Below are 16640 nucleotides of genomic sequence, written 5' to 3' on the forward strand. Positions count from 1 at the left end.
CGTTTCTCCTCTTCTTTTCTCTTTTTTCTTCCCTGGGCACCTGACAGTTTGGCGGTTTTGACATCTTGTGTTGATTTTTTGATGTGGTGACGTCCAAAAAGAGTCATGATACGGGAAGGGAGGGGGGGCGTAATGTTGTAACAAATAATATTTATATTAAATAGGCTTTACTTTGCATTTTAATTAACGTGGGATTATTTTATGTATTTAGAAATAATAGTACCAACTTATTTTTATTTATTTATTTTTTCCCCTCCAACATTTGTGGCACTGGCGTGGCGCCCCCTAATTGACGGCGCCCTTAGCATTTGCCTATACGGCCTATGCCACGGGCCAGCCCTGGCGAATTGAATCGTCACCCCAGAAATGGGAATGGGATCTAATCGTAAGATTCTCACTCTTAACTTTTTATTATGGCCGCAGTTTGACCCTGGAACAGATTATTTTTATTCATTTCTTTCGGTGGAAAACCCGACTTTTCACATACAATCTGATCCAGCAGTTTTCAGAAGAAAGTTTTCTTTGTGTGTTAAATGAAATATCTGCCCGTTATCTCCCGTGTTTGGCAGCAGAGCCAAAGTCAACCATAAAGTCATATTTATATTGTTTATTTATTTCCACTTATTCTTACACTCCGAGTCAAAAACGTTGTTTATGTTCCTTGAAACACTTCTTACATGTTCCGTGCAGCTTTTAGGCGGTGACAGTTTGACCCTGGAACAGGTTATTATGAAACACGTCCTTACCGTAAACAAAGAGCACGTATTCGGCCCTGCTGCTCCCCAAGAGGTTGCTGGCGTCACAGCGATACGTGCCATTGTCCGTTTTGTTCAGCGACGTGAAGGTCAGCTCGCTGCCCTCCACGATCATTCGCTCCATGTCGGGCAGCTCGCCGCCATCTTTGGACCACAACACCGGTTCTGGGCTACACACACACACACACACACACACACGATTCTAGTGAATAACCTCGTTTATTACGTTTATTTACGAGACATTTCAGGACAGAAGACGCCATTCTTGTACTGAATAAACAACACGTGATAGTTACAATATTATGTATTTATAAAAAATAAATATCATTTTTGTTTAATATTCTGTGTATAGAAATAATACAAAAATTATTATTGAATATTAATGAAAAAAGTAAATACTAAACAATAATTACTACATTACTTATTCATATACCATACAAATAAAAAATATTATTTTGAATAATTATTATAGAATAAATAATTACATCATATATTGATGTACTTTATGTATTATAAATGGTAATTACAACTAGTATATGTATAATACGTATACAATAATATATAGTTACAATTCCATATGTTCATACACTATATGGACTATAAATAATACATCTAAATTACAATATTACGCCCGATTGTAGCTGAGATAGGCTCCAGCGCCCCCCGCGACCCCGAAGGGAATAAGCGGTAGAAAATGCATGGATGGATGGATGGATGTATTTATCACAAAAAGAATAATAACAATCATGTTAGATATTTTATGCATAAAAATTTAATAATTACAATATAATTTACTACATATATGTATAAAAAATATTTACATCATATATGTACATACTATTATACTATGATATATATTACAAATTAGTATATAATATATGTATCAAAAACAATATATATTTACTATACAATATATTTACACACTGAATGGACTAAAACAATCTAAATTACGATATTAGGTACTTTTACTACTATTAGTAAAACTTAGAACAATAAACAATATTATTAACACATGTTGGTTATTTTATGTATAGACAAAAATAATAATTACAACATAATTTACTTATTTATATATGTATAAAAAGAATCAACATTGACATCATATATTTATATACTATATGTATTAAAAATTAATATTACAAATAGTATACATATAAAATAATATATATTTAACATACATTTAATTCCATATATTCATACACTATATGTACTATAAATAATACATCTAAATTACAATATTATGTATTTATCACAAAAATAATAAATCATAATGAACATGTTAGATATTTTATGCATACAAATTTAATAACTACAATATAATTTACTTATTTACATATTATACTTATAAAAAATAATAAATATTTACGTCATATTTATATACTATATGTATTAAAAATAATATTACAAAGTAGTATATATGTATAAAAAAATAAAATATATATATATTCATACACTTCATGGACTAAAACAATCTAAATTAAGATATTAGGTACTTATAGGAGATAATAAACAATATTATTAACACATGTTCCATATTTTATGTATAGACATAAATAATAATTACAACATAATTTACTTATGTATATATGTATAAAAAGAATCAATATTTAATTCAATCAGTATATTTATATACTATGTGTATTAAAAATTAATATTACAAATAGTATACCTATAATAAGTATAAAATACTACATATTTACAATTCCATATATTCATACACTATATGGACTATAAATAATCTAAATTACAATATTATTTATTTATCACAAACATAATAAATCATATTAAGCAAGTTAGATTTTCTAAGCATAAAAATGAAATAATTACAATATAATTTACTTATTTACATATACGTATAAAAAAGAACAAATATCATATCTGTACATCTGATATTTTATGTATAGACATAAATAATAATGACAACATCATTTACTTATTTATATATGTATAAAAAAGAACCAATATTGACATAATCTATTTATTTACAATATGTATTAAAAATTATATTACAAATAGTATATATTATATGTATATAAACTCATTTGTATACTCTAGCCTTTAAATAGACTCCCTGTTTAGACCAGTTGATCTGCCGTTTCTTTTCTTTTCTTTTCTACTCTGCTCCAAACCCGGGGTGGACCGCTAGCCTGTTCATCAGATGGGGACATCTCTACGCTGCTGACCCGTCTCCACTCGGGATGGTTCCTGCTTGCCCCACTATGGACTGGACTCTCGCTGATGTGTTGGACTTTCACAATATTATGTTAGACCCACTCGACATCCATTGCTTTCGGTCTCCCCTAGAGGGGGCGGGGGTTACCCACATATGCGGTCCTCTCCAAGGTTTCTCATAGTCATTCACATTGACGTCCCACTGGGGTGAGTTTTCCTTGCCCGTATGTGGGCTCTGTACCGAGGATGTCGTTGTGGCTTGTACAGCCCTTTGAGACACTTGTGATTTAGGGCTATATAAATAAACATTGATTGATTGAATATAGATTTACAATATCATATTTATATGCTATATGGATTAAAAGAATACATCATATTTACAACATTATTCATATACTGTATGTATGAACATAAAAAATGATTACAATATTATATCGTATTCATATTATATGTATGAAAATAATACATAATAATTACAATACTATACATTTATACATCATGTGTTTACAAAATTACAATATTACAATTGATATATTTTATACAGTATTTATATACTGTAAGTAAACAAAATAATTCATAAAAAATATACAGTTATATATTATATGTATAAAAATTAATAGTTTAAACAAGTAAACCAATAAAAAATACAAATCATCCTGTTAAATACAATTACAATGATGGAAATTATCCTAAATATTTTTTTTGCATTAATGCTGTTCAAAATCAACCGTGTTCTTGCTTGCCTCCGAGTTTGAAGTTGGCTTGAAATGTGCACAAACTTGACCTTTGACCCTTTAATGACAACGTCAACACTCCGTGACCTTTAACCTCAGGAACGTCCAACAGCCTTCAAAATCAATAGGCGTTACCGTGTCGGATCAATATCGGTATCGGTCCACACTCGAGGCGCCGATATCGTATCGGAAGTGAAAACCTTGTATCGGCACGCGCCAAAATCGATAGTATTTGTATAAATGGCTGTGATAATACAATTGAGGGATTTTTAATCACTGCTATGTTGGAATTCTTATTAATATTGATACTGTTGTCGATATTATTCATTTTTGTTTGACTACTTTTGGATTGTTTTGTGTCATGTTTGTGTGTCCTCTCAATTGCTCTGTTGATTGCTATTCTGGATGTTGCTGGGCAATTGGATTTGTGTCATTATGGTATTATTGTGTACTATTTTGTTGGACTGATTAATAATAATACATTTAAAAAATCAGTAGTTTTATTGCTTCGACATCATCAGAGTGTAGAAATGATTGGATGATCGCTACCGAATTCACACTGCAAAAAGTCAGTGTTCAAAAACAAGAAAAAAAAAATACAAAAATGAGGGGTATTTTATTTGAATTAAGCAAAATTATCTGCCAATAGAACAAGAACATTTGGCTTGTCAAGACTTTCCAAAACAAGTCAAATTAGCTAACCTCAATGAACCCCAAAATACCTTAAAATAAGTATATTCTCACTAATAACAAGTGCACAAAAAGACCTTTTTGCTCAATATGTTGAAAAATATTCTTAAATGAAGTAAATTGTAGTGCCATTATCTTGACATAATGATATGCGCTCGGCATTACATTTCTTGAAACCAGCAAACTTATACTAAAAACTAATTTATTGTTCTTAATGGAAAGGCAACAAGGCAAGCGCTTGTTACTCTCGGGGTCTACTAGCCGCTCAGGCAAATCATATGGTCTAAAAATGCATTTTTTCCATGGATAACATGACATCATCGCACCAAGTGTGTGCTCTTTCAGTCAATTAGTGCGCATATATACAGCCCGACCCCCGGCCAAAAATGTTTTAATTGTAATTTTGAGGAATTTACCTGAATGTGCATGAACTATTTCTGTTCAAAATTGTTAGAAATGTTAAATGTTTAAATATTAACTGTCAGTTTACTGTACTGTACCAACTGTACTACTATATGAGTACCTATTTTCTATTGTTTCATTGAAAATAAAACAGCAAAGTCCATTTGGCCGTCATCTGTTTTAATTATGAGACACAATTGTGTCAAAGTCGTGATTTTTGTTTTTTTTCATGCTTGAAATAAGAAATGATTACTTTGAAAAAGTAGTTTTATACTTGTGAGTGTTGATGACACAGCTTTGCAACAGTTGATATTCTAGTTTCAAGCATGTTTTACTCAATATAGCTCATCAAATCTCAGCAACAAGCTGTAATATCTTACCGAGATCATTCAGGACCAAAACCCTTAAAACAAGTAAAACACTCTAACATAAAATCTGCTTATGCCTGGTTCACACTAGGGCTGCAACAACTAATCGATTAAATCGATTAAAATCGATTATAAAAATAGTTGCCGATTAATTTAGTCATCGATTCGTTGGATCTATGCAATGCGCATGCGCAGAGGCTTTAAAAAAAAAATAAAAAAAAATAAAAAAAAATTAAATAAACCTTTATTTATAAACTGCAACATGTACAAACAGCTGAGAAACAATAATCAAAATAAGTATGGTGCCAGTATGCTGTTTTTTTTCCAATAAAATACTGGAAAGGATAGAAATGTAGTTTGTCTCTTTTATCCGATTATTAATCGATTAATCAAAGTAATAATCGACAGATTAATCGATTATCAAATTAATCGTTAGTTGCAGCCCTAGTTCACACCAACGGCGCTTGCCGCGCTTTAAAGCGCCGAGCAAAGCGCCATCATTTTTGTCAATTTTTCCACGAATATCCCGATCTCCAAAGTAATGTTATGCTTTGATACCCTCTGATACGAATTAGATGCCGCTTTGGGGGGGACGAATTACCGTTCCTCACGATTTGATGCCGCTTTGATACACTTTATTGAACTTTATTATGCTTTGATGCGATCCTGACGCTTTAAATCAGGCTCTGACACGATTATCAAGCTCTGTTGTGCATTGGAATTAATGTGTCATGAACATTATGAACATTCATTTGTAATAATGACTTTGAAATGTGATATTGTTATGTAATTATGTGCAATTTGGAAGATGCTGTGATAATTATTTTGTGAATATGATGAATAAATTGCGTGCGCACACATAATATAATAAAGAGAAATATGATAAACAAATAAGTTAAAAAAAAGTGAAAAACTCAGTGTACTAAGTTTTCCCCACATTTTTTTAGATTTATCTATTTATTTGATTTCTCTTTTTGTTTTATTATATACAGGATAAAACACATAATGTAGTAAAAAAGAGAAATATGATAAACAAATAAGTAAACATTTTTTTGAAAAACTCAGTATACTGTTTTCCACACATTTTTTGTATTCATTTATTTTTTCAATTTCTCTTTTTTTTCGTTATATTATGTTTATTATTTATTATGTTTAATATCTTCATTTCTTTTATTTCTTTGTCATCTTAATAAATATCTATCTTTCATTTCTTATGCTAGTTGACAATAATAAAAGGCATTTCTTTTATTTTTTATATTCATTTATTTTTTCAATTTCTCTTTTTTTCCCGTTATATTATGTTTATTATTTATTATGTTTTATATTCATTTATTTTTTCAATTCCTCTTCTTGTTTTGTTATATTATGTTTATTATTTATTATGTTTTATATTCATTTGTTTTTTCAATTTATCTTTTTTTTCGTTATATTATGTTTATTATTTATTATGTTTTATAGTCATTTGTTTTTTCAATTTATCTTTTTTTCGTTATATTATGTTTATTATTTATTATTTATTATGTTTTATATTCATTTATTTTTTCAATTTTTCTTCTTTTTTCGTTATATTATGTTTATTATTTATTATGTTTTATATTCATTTATTTTTTCAATTCCTCTTTTTTCCCCATTATATTATGTTTATTATTTATTATGCTTTATATTCATTTATTTTTTTCAACTTCTCTCCTTTTTTCGTTATATTATGTTTATTATTTATTATTTATTATGTTTTATATTCATTTATTTTTTCAATTTCTCTTCTTTTTTCGTTATATTATGTTTATTATGTTTTATATTCATTTATTTTTTCAATTTCTCTTCTTTTTTCGTTATATTATGTTTATTATTTATTATGTTTTATATTAATTTATTTTTTCAATTCCTCTTCTTTTTTCGTTATATTATGTTTATTATTTATTATGTTTTATATTCATTTATTTTTTAAATTTCTCTTTTTTTCGTTATATTATGTTTATTATTTATTATTTATTATGTTTTATATTCATTTATTTTTTCAATTTCTCTTCTTTTTTCGTTATATTATGTTTATTATTTATTATGTTTTATATTCATTTATTTTTTCAATTTCTCTTTTTTCGTTATATTATGTTTTCTATTTATTATTTATTATGTTTTATATTCATTTATTTTTTCAATTTCTCTTCTTTTTTCGTTATATTATGTTTATTATTTATTATGTTTTATATTCATTTATTTTTTCAATTTCTCTTTTTTCCCCCGTTATATTATGTTTATTATTTATTATGTTTTATATCTTCATTTCTTTTATTTCTTTGTCATCTTAATAAATATCTATCTTTCTTGCTAGTTGACAATAATAAAAGGCATTTCTTTTATTTTTTATATTCAATGTCACTATTCAATATCACAGTCACTTCCTATTTGTAGTTGTAGACTGGGGTCCGCGCTTTGAACCAAGATCTGTTAAGCTTTCCTACGCTTTGAGTCAAGCTTTGCTGAGCTTTGTCACGCTTTGATACGCTCTCGGCGCTTTATTCCATCCTTGACAGAGGGCCGAATTTTTTTAAACCGTTTAAAATTTTTTGGCGAACTTGCCGCATGTCCCGCTTCACTACAAGCTTTCCCACGATCCATTACGACCCTCACGCTTTAATCACGCTTTGTTACGCTTTAACGCCGCTTTGCATGCCGCTTCAAAGCGCCGTCAAAGCGCCGTTGGTGTGAACCTAGCATTAGTAAGAAGAATGATTTTATCAGACAGAAAATAAGCAAATATCACCCTTATTTGAGATATTTCATCTTACTTAGATTTCACTTTTTGCAGTGCAGCTTTGACCTCAGCTAGTCAGGATGTTTTCTTTCAAAACCAATAGCTTTCTTGCTTTACCATGAATTCACCAACCAGCACATTTCCGTACATCATTTTTGCAACAACAAAAAACTACAATGGACGCAAATATGTAAAACATTTTTGTTGTGTTGCGGTGAAAGGTCACCAGCACAAAAGGTGTAGCCTTGTGACTCACATGGGGTTTCCTCGGGAGAAGCACTCCAGTTTGAAGTAGTGTCCCTCCTGGGGGACGTTCATGGAATGTCTGATGTCCACACGAGGAGCGTCTGCAAAAAAACAAAACGCAGCGGTGAGCTCGTCACAGATTGGACGGCAAGCTTTGATGCTAATCCTTTACCTGCACGCTAAACCTGCGCTCACACCTGTAATCTCACTTCCTGCTCGCTGCTAATCTGAGACATAATCCATCTTTGTGTGCGTGTAAGTGTGTGTGCGCGTGTCCTCACAGTGGACCTCCAGGACTTCGGTGGTCATGTAGGGGTTGTTGAGAGAGCCGTGCTCCACCATGCAGGTGTAGGCCACGCCGTCGTCCCCTCGCTGCACCTGGAAGTACAAGCTGCTCGTCACCACGAAGGATTTCCCCCTGGGCGTCACCTCCATGGAGCCTGAGGACATCAAATGTCATTAAAATAATAATAATAATAATGGTTGTATGAATTATATTGCAACAAACAAAAAAACTTGAAATTACGAAAATTGACATTACAATTATTTCGGTAGAGTATATTTTAATCTAATATGGTTTAAAATAACTTTGGTCTCATATGAATACATTGATAATATTTCACATTTTTTATTCCAGGTCTTAGTTGCAAATACATCTCAATTTAGTTTTCAGAGACAAACAATGCACAAATAAATTAAAAATAAATAAATAAATGCATGAATAAAAAACACTGATAGATGCACTGGTTTACTTTTTATACTTTACTTTTTTACTTTAATATTACAGCATTGAGCATTTGTGTCCATGGTGAAGTCATTTCATCTCAATTTATTAATGCAATTCAAAAACTTTTGACACAAGGAAAAAAAATACAACATTATTCTGGTACTTCTAACACATAACAGATTACGGTACACACATTTTATTTTAAATATTGTTATATTATCTTATTTATTTAAAAAAATCTCACTTTCTCATTTAACGTTTTTTTTTTTAATCACAAAAATTACTTTACTTAAAATATGGCTTTAAAAATTACCAATCTTAAAAAAAATCACAAATATCAAATAATCCTTACAGTAAATTTGCAACTTATCTTCATCACTGATTTTTATTACAACTTTTATGTTTTTATTTTATACTTTAACATTTTTATTTTTAATAGGGGTCGTGTGAATGTATTATATTTCATACACACGATGTAGTTGTATTAGCAATTTCTAAATAAAACATGTTTTTGTTTCATTAACAAGATAAATCCACCCCCCAAATTTGAACATACAAAAAATACAATACAAAAATACAAAATATTATGAAGCTTAGGTCTGAATTTTACAAGGAAAGAAGTGTGATTTTTACAAGAATAAAAGGCAAAAACCTTGAATTTTACAAAATATGAGGGTAGTTTTCATTGTAGTAAAATTATCAAAATTTTCAATTAAAAAAAAAGGAAACGATTTGGAAGTTGAGTCTGAATATTACAAGTAAAAAAGAGTATTTTACAAAAAAAATTGAAATAGAAAAAACCGAAACGATACAAAAATAAAGTGTTTACACTAAAAAAAAAATTGACCACACGAGAAAGAAGGCAAAATATTATGAAGCTTAAGTGTGAATATTACATGGAAAAAAAGTCCGAATTTTACAAGAATAAAAGCTGACAAAATACAAGTCTATAGTGGGAATTTTACAAGAAAACAATATTATGAGGCTAGTCCTAATATTCCAAGAAAAATTATCATAATTTTCTATTTAAAAAAGGAAACAAGCTTGAAGTGACGATTTTTACAAGAATAAAAGGCAAAAACATTGAATTTTATAAGAAAAAAAGTTTTGTGAGGGTAGTTTTAATTCGAGAAAAATTATCAAAATGTTCAATGAAAAAAAGGAAATGAGTTTGAATTTGAATCTGAATGTTGATTTTTAATATTCAGACTTAAGTTTTGAATTATTTTCTTTTTTTTCTTGTAATATTTTGATACTTTAGATTTTTTTTCCCTTTTTTTTAAATTTGGAAAATTATGATATTTCTTCTTGTATTATTACGTTTTTTTCACCTTAATAATTGATTGTAATATTCTGACATTAGCTTCATAATATTACATTTTTTCCATAAAAAATATATATATATTTGTTTTGTAATATTCAGACTTTTTGCTAAACTTTGTTTTTATTGAAGATTTTATTGTAATACTCAGACTTAAGTTTTGATTTTATTTATTTAGAAAATTATGATATTTCTTCTTCTAATATTAAGTATTTTACACCATAATAATTGATTATAACATTCTGACATTAGCTTTTTATTAAAATTTTTCCATTAAAAATTATATATTTGTTTTGTAATATTCTGACGTTTTTAGTTTTTATTGTAATATTCAGACTTACGTTTAGATTTTTTTGTGTGAAAATTATATTTCTTCTTGTAATATTATGTATTTTTCACCATAATAATTTATTTTAATATTCAGTCTTTAGCTTCATAATATTTTTATTTTTCTATAAACAATATATATATTTGTTTTGTAACATTCAGACTTTTTTTCTATTTTTTGATTTTATTTTTGTAAAATTCTGACATTTCTTTTGGTAAATATTCAAACTTAAGTTTCAATATCTTGGAAAATTATACTTAAGTCCCATAATATTTTATCTTTATTTTAAATCACAATTAACACTTACAATATTGTTTATTGTTCAAATACACCGAACATATCAGAAAAAAATACAAACTTCTTCTGTAGTTGGTCATTTTGAGTAAGTATTACTGAGTATTACTAAATACTACTTAATACATGTTTTAGATGGTATAACTTACTCTAGTAAGTATTTTTGAGTAAGTATTAATTTGTGTACTTAATACGTGTTTTAGATAGTACAACTTAATGTAGTTGGTATTTCTGAGTAAGTATTACTGAGTAGTACATTATACTACTTAATATGTGTTTTAGATGGTATAACTTACTTTAGTTGGTATTTCTGAGATTTACTTAGTATACTTAATATGTGTTTTAGTTGGTGTAACTTACTGTACTTGGTATTTCTGAGTAAGTATTACTGAGTAGTACTTTATACTACTTAGTACCTGTTTTAGATGGTACAACTTACTGTAGTTGGTATTTGTAAGTGAGTATTACTTGCAGTAGTATTCTTTGAAAAAGGCGTACCTTGTACTTCCTTGTCGTTCCTGAACCACCTGAGGTGTGCGGCAGGCTTGCTGCCCGAGGTGGTGCAAGTGAGAGCGATGACTTCGCCCTCCAAGGCGGGTCGAGTGAAGCCGGTGATCTCGGGCCGCTGTGGTACTCCTAGCAGGAAAATATATAATTCATACAGAGTGTGACAGTCAACACGTTATTCATTCGTCAGCAGTTGTCATTGGACCTGTGATGAGGGCTCGGCATTTCTGTAGCTCTGCATGCGCTATAAAATTGTTGTGTTGGTGTGAAAGTCCTGCGTGTTGTCGTATTGTTGTTCACAACCAACTCATTGGCGCTTTTATGATGACTCATAAAAATATGATGATATATATATATTTTTTAAAATAATTTTTGTAATATTAAGACTAACCTATAATATTTTTCCTTTTTACATGAATAATAAATTTTTTCAGCGTAAAATATTAACTAGATTTTTTAACTGTAATTTTTAGTCTCGTAATATTTAGCTTTTTTTTTTCTTGTAAAATTATGTTTTTTTCTCTTGTAATATTCAGAATCATGCTTCAAAAAAATGTTGGTTTTTTTTACTTGGAAAATGTAGATATTTGTTTGTAATGTCAACACTAACCTATAATATTTTGCCTTTTTACTTGCGTGACAACATTTTCTTAGCGTAAAAATTCAACTAGATTTTTCCAACATGTCATTTTTAGTCTTGTGATATTTTACTTTTTATTGTAAAATGATGTTTTTTTCCCTTGTAATATTCAAAAAGAAAATTCAAACTTGTTTGCATTTTTTGGGGGGAAAACTTAGAAATGTTTTTGTAATATAGAGACTAACCTAATATATTTAGCCTTTTTACTTGCATGATAAATGTTCTTACCGTAAAATTTTAACTTGATTTTTCTAACATGTCATTTTTAGTCTTGTGATATTAAGCTTTTTTTTCTTGTAAAATTACGTTTTTTTCTTTGTAATAATCAGACTCAACTTCAAACTTGTTTACAATTGTATTTATTTGTTTTGATAATTTTTGTAATATTAAGACTAACGTATAATATTTTTCCTTTTTACTTGAATTATACATTTTTTCAGCGTAAAATATTAACTAGATTTTTTTAACTGTAATTTTTAATCTCGTAATATTTAGCTTTTTTTTTCTTGTAAAATTATGTTTTTTTCTCTTGTAATATTCAGAATCATGCTTCAAAAAAATTTTGTTTTTTTTTTACTTGGAAAATGTAGATATTTGTTTGTAATATCAACACTAACCTATAATATTTTGCCTTTTTACTTGCGTGACAACATTTTCTTAGCGTAAAAATTCAACTAGATTTTTCTAACATGTCATTTTTAGTCTCGTGATATTTTACTTTTTGTTGTAAAATGATGTTTTTTTCCCTTGTAATATTAAAACTCAAATTCAAACTTGTTTGCATTTTTTGGGGGGAAAACTTAGAAATGTTTTTGTAATATAGAGACTAACCTAAAATATTTAGACTTTTTACTTGCATGATAAATGTTCTTACCGTAAAATTTTAACTTGATTTTTCTAACATGTCATTTTTAGTCTTGTGATATTAAGCTTTTTTTTCTTGTAAAATTACGTTTTTTTCTTTGTAATAATTAGACTCAACTTCAAGCTTGTTTACAATTGTATTTATTTGTTTTGATAATTTTTGTAATATTAAGACTAACCTATAATATTTTTCCTTTTTACTTGCGTGATACATTTTTTTAGCGTGAAATATTAACTCGATTTTTTAACTATAATTTTTAGTCTCGTAATATTTAGCTTTTTTTTCTCTTGTAATATTCAGACTCAAACTTCAAAATTGTTTTTTTTTTTACTTGGAAAATATAGATATTTTTTTGTAATATCAACACTAACCTATAATATTTTGCCATTTTACTTGCGTGATAAATTTTTTCAGCGTAAAATATTAACTCGATTTTTTAACTGTCATTTTTAGTCTCCTAATATTTAGCTTTTTTTTTCTCTTGTAATATTCAGACTCAAGCTTCAAAATTAATTTGTTTTTTTTACTTGGAAAATGTAGATATTTGTTTGTAATATCAACACTTACCTATAATATTTTGCCTTTTTACTTGCGTGACAACATTTTCTTAGCGTAAAAATTCAACTAGATTTTTCTAACATGTCATTTTTAGTCTCGTGATATTTTACTTTTTGTTGTAAAATGATGTTTTTTTCCCTTGTAATATTCAAACTGAAATTCAAACTTGTTTGCATTTTTTGGGGGGAAAACTTAGAAATGTTTTTGTAATATAGAGACTAACCTAAAATATTTAGCCTTTTTACTTGCATGATAAATGTTCTTACCGTAAAATTTTAACTTGATTTTTCTAACATGTCATTTTTAGTCTTGTGATATTAAGCTTTTTTTTTCTTGTAAAATTACGTTTTTTTCTTTGTAATAATCAGACTCAACTTCAAACTTGTTTACAATTGTATTTATTTGTTTTGATAATTTTTGTAATATTAAGACTAACGTATAATATTTTTCCTTCTTACTTGAATTATACATTTTTTCAGCGTAAAATATTAACTAGATTTTTTTAACTGTAATTTTTAATCTCGTAATATTTAGCTTTTTTTTCTTGTAAAATTATGTTTTTTTCTCTTGTAATATTCAGAATCATGCTTCAAAAAAATTTTGTTTTTTTTTTTACTTGGAAAATGTAGATATTTGTTTGTAATATCAACACTAACCTATAATATTTTGCCTTTTTACTTGCGTGACAACATTTTCTTAGCGTAAAAATTCAACTAGATTTTTCTAACATGTCATTTTTAGTCTCGTGATATTTTACTTTTTGTTGTAAAATGATGTTTTTTTCCCTTGTAATATTAAAACTCAAATTCAAACTTGTTTGCATTTTTTGGGGGGAAAACTTAGAAATGTTTTTGTAATATAGAGACTAACCTAAAATATTTAGACTTTTTACTTGCATGATAAATGTTCTTACCGTAAAATTTTAACTTGATTTTTCTAACATGTCATTTTTAGTCTTGTGATATTAAGCTTTTTTTTCTTGTAAAATTACGTTTTTTTTCTTTGTAATAATTAGACTCAACTTCAAGCTTGTTTACAATTGTATTTATTTGTTTTGATAATTTTTGTAATATTAAGACTAACCTATAATATTTTTCCTTTTTACTTGCGTGATACATTTTTTTTAGCGTGAAATATTAACTCGATTTTTTAACTATAATTTTTAGTCTCGTAATATTTAGCTTTTTTTTCTCTTGTAATATTCAGACTCAAACTTCAAAATTGTTTTTTTTTTTACTTGGAAAATATAGATATTTTTTTGTAATATCAACACTAACCTATAATATTTTGCCATTTTACTTGCGTGATAAATTTTTTCAGCGTAAAATATTAACTCGATTTTTTAACTGTCATTTTTAGTCTCCTAATATTTAGCTTTTTTTTTCTCTTGTAATATTCAGACTCAAGCTTCAAAATTAATTTGTTTTTTTTACTTGGAAAATGTAGATATTTGTTTGTAATATCAACACTTACCTATAATATTTTGCCTTTTTACTTGCGTGACAACATTTTCTTAGCGTAAAAATTCAACTAGATTTTTCTAACATGTCATTTTTAGTCTCGTGATATTTTACTTTTTGTTGTAAAATGATGTTTTTTTCCCTTGTAATATTCAAACTCAAATTCAAACTTGTTTGCATTTTTTGGGGGGAAAACTTAGAAATGTTTTTGTAATATAGAGACTAACCTAAAATATTTAGCCTTTTTACTTGCATGATAAATGTTCTTACCGTAAAATTTTAACTTGATTTTTCTAACATGTCATTTTTAGTCTTGTGATATTAAGCTTTTTTTTTCTTGTAAAATTACGTTTTTTTCTTTGTAATAATCAGACTCAACTTCAAACTTGTTTACAATTGTATTTATTTGTTTTGATAATTTTTGTAATATTAAGACTAACCTATAATATTTTTCCCTTTTACTTGAATGATACATTTTTTCAGCGTAAAATATTAACTATATTTTTTTAACTGTAATTTTTAGTCTCGTAATATTTAGCTTTTTTTTTTCTTGTAAAATTATTTTTTTTCTCTTGTAATATTCAGACTCAAGCTTCAAAATTGTTTTTTTTTACTTGGAAAATGTAGATATATTTGTTTGTAATATCAACACTAACCTATAATATTTTGCCCTTTTACTTGCGTGACAACATTTTCTTAGCGTAAAAATTCGACTAGATTTTTCTAACATGTCATTTTTAGTCTCGTGATATTTAACTTTTTGTTGTAAAATTATGTTTTTTTCCCTTGTAATATTCAAACTCAAATTCAAACTTGTTTGCATTTTTTGGGGGGGAAAACTTAGAAATGCTTTTGTAATATAGAGACTAACCTAAAATATTTAGCCTTTTTCTTGCATGATAAATGTTCTTACCGTAAAATTTTAACTTGATTTTTCTAACATGTCATTTTTAGTCTTGTGATATTAAGCTTTTTTTTTCTTGTAAAATTACATTTTTTTCTTTGTAATAATTAGACTCAACTTCAAACTTGTTTACAATTGTATTTATTTGTTTTGATAATTTTTGTAATATTAAGACTAACCTATAATATTTTTCCTTTTTACTTGAATGATAAATTTTTTTCAGCGTAAAATATTAACTAGATTTTTCTAACTGTAATTTCTAGTCTCGTAATATTTAGCTTTTTTTTTCTTGTAAAATTATGTTTTTTTCTCTTGTAATATTCAGAATCATGCTTCAAAAAAATGTTGTTTTTTTTTACTTGGAAAATGTAGATATTTGTTTGTAATATCAACACTAACCTATAATATTTTGCCTTTTTACTTGCGTGACAACATTTTCGTAGCGTAAAAATTCGACTAGATTTTTCTAACATGTCATTTTTAGTCTCGTGATATTTAACTTTTTGTTGTAAAATTATGTTTTTTTCCCTTGTAATATTCAAACTCAAATTCAAACTTGTTTGCATTTTTTGGGGGGGAAAACTTAGAAATGCTTTTGTAATATAGAGACTAACCTAAAATATTTAGCCTTTTTACTTGCATGATAAATGTTCTTATCGTAAAATTTTAACTTGATTTTTCTAACATGTCATTTTTAGTCTTGTGATATTAAGCTTTTTTTTCTTGTAAAATTACATTTTTTTCTTTGTAATAATTAGACTCAACTTCAAACTTGTTTACAATTGTATTTATTTGTTTTGATAATTTTTGTAATATTAAGACTAACCTATAATATTTTTCCTTTTTACTTGAATGATAAATTTTTTTCAGCGTAAAATATTAACTAGATTTTTCTAACTGTAATTTCTAGTCTC

At 27.4% G+C, this 16640-nt stretch overlaps 1 protein-coding gene across 4 annotated transcripts in view; it reads right to left on the minus strand.

Moving 5' to 3' along the window:
- LOC133658636 (cell adhesion molecule 2-like) overlaps positions 1-16640 on the minus strand; it is a 235152-nt gene that overhangs the window by 11802 nt on the left and 206710 nt on the right. For all 4 annotated transcript variants that reach the window (XM_062060871.1, XM_062060870.1, XM_062060869.1 and 1 more), the window contains 4 exons: positions 11291-11428; positions 8404-8562; positions 8133-8223; positions 747-925 (listed from right to left, as the gene is read on the minus strand). In XM_062060871.1, the coding sequence (XP_061916855.1) occupies positions 747-925; positions 8133-8223; positions 8404-8562; positions 11291-11428 (567 nt within the window). The remainder of the gene's footprint in view (positions 1-746; positions 926-8132; positions 8224-8403; positions 8563-11290; positions 11429-16640) is intronic.

This window comes from Entelurus aequoreus, linkage group LG10 (genome assembly GCF_033978785.1).
Source record: "Entelurus aequoreus isolate RoL-2023_Sb linkage group LG10, RoL_Eaeq_v1.1, whole genome shotgun sequence".
NCBI lineage: Eukaryota > Metazoa > Chordata > Actinopteri > Syngnathiformes > Syngnathidae > Entelurus > Entelurus aequoreus.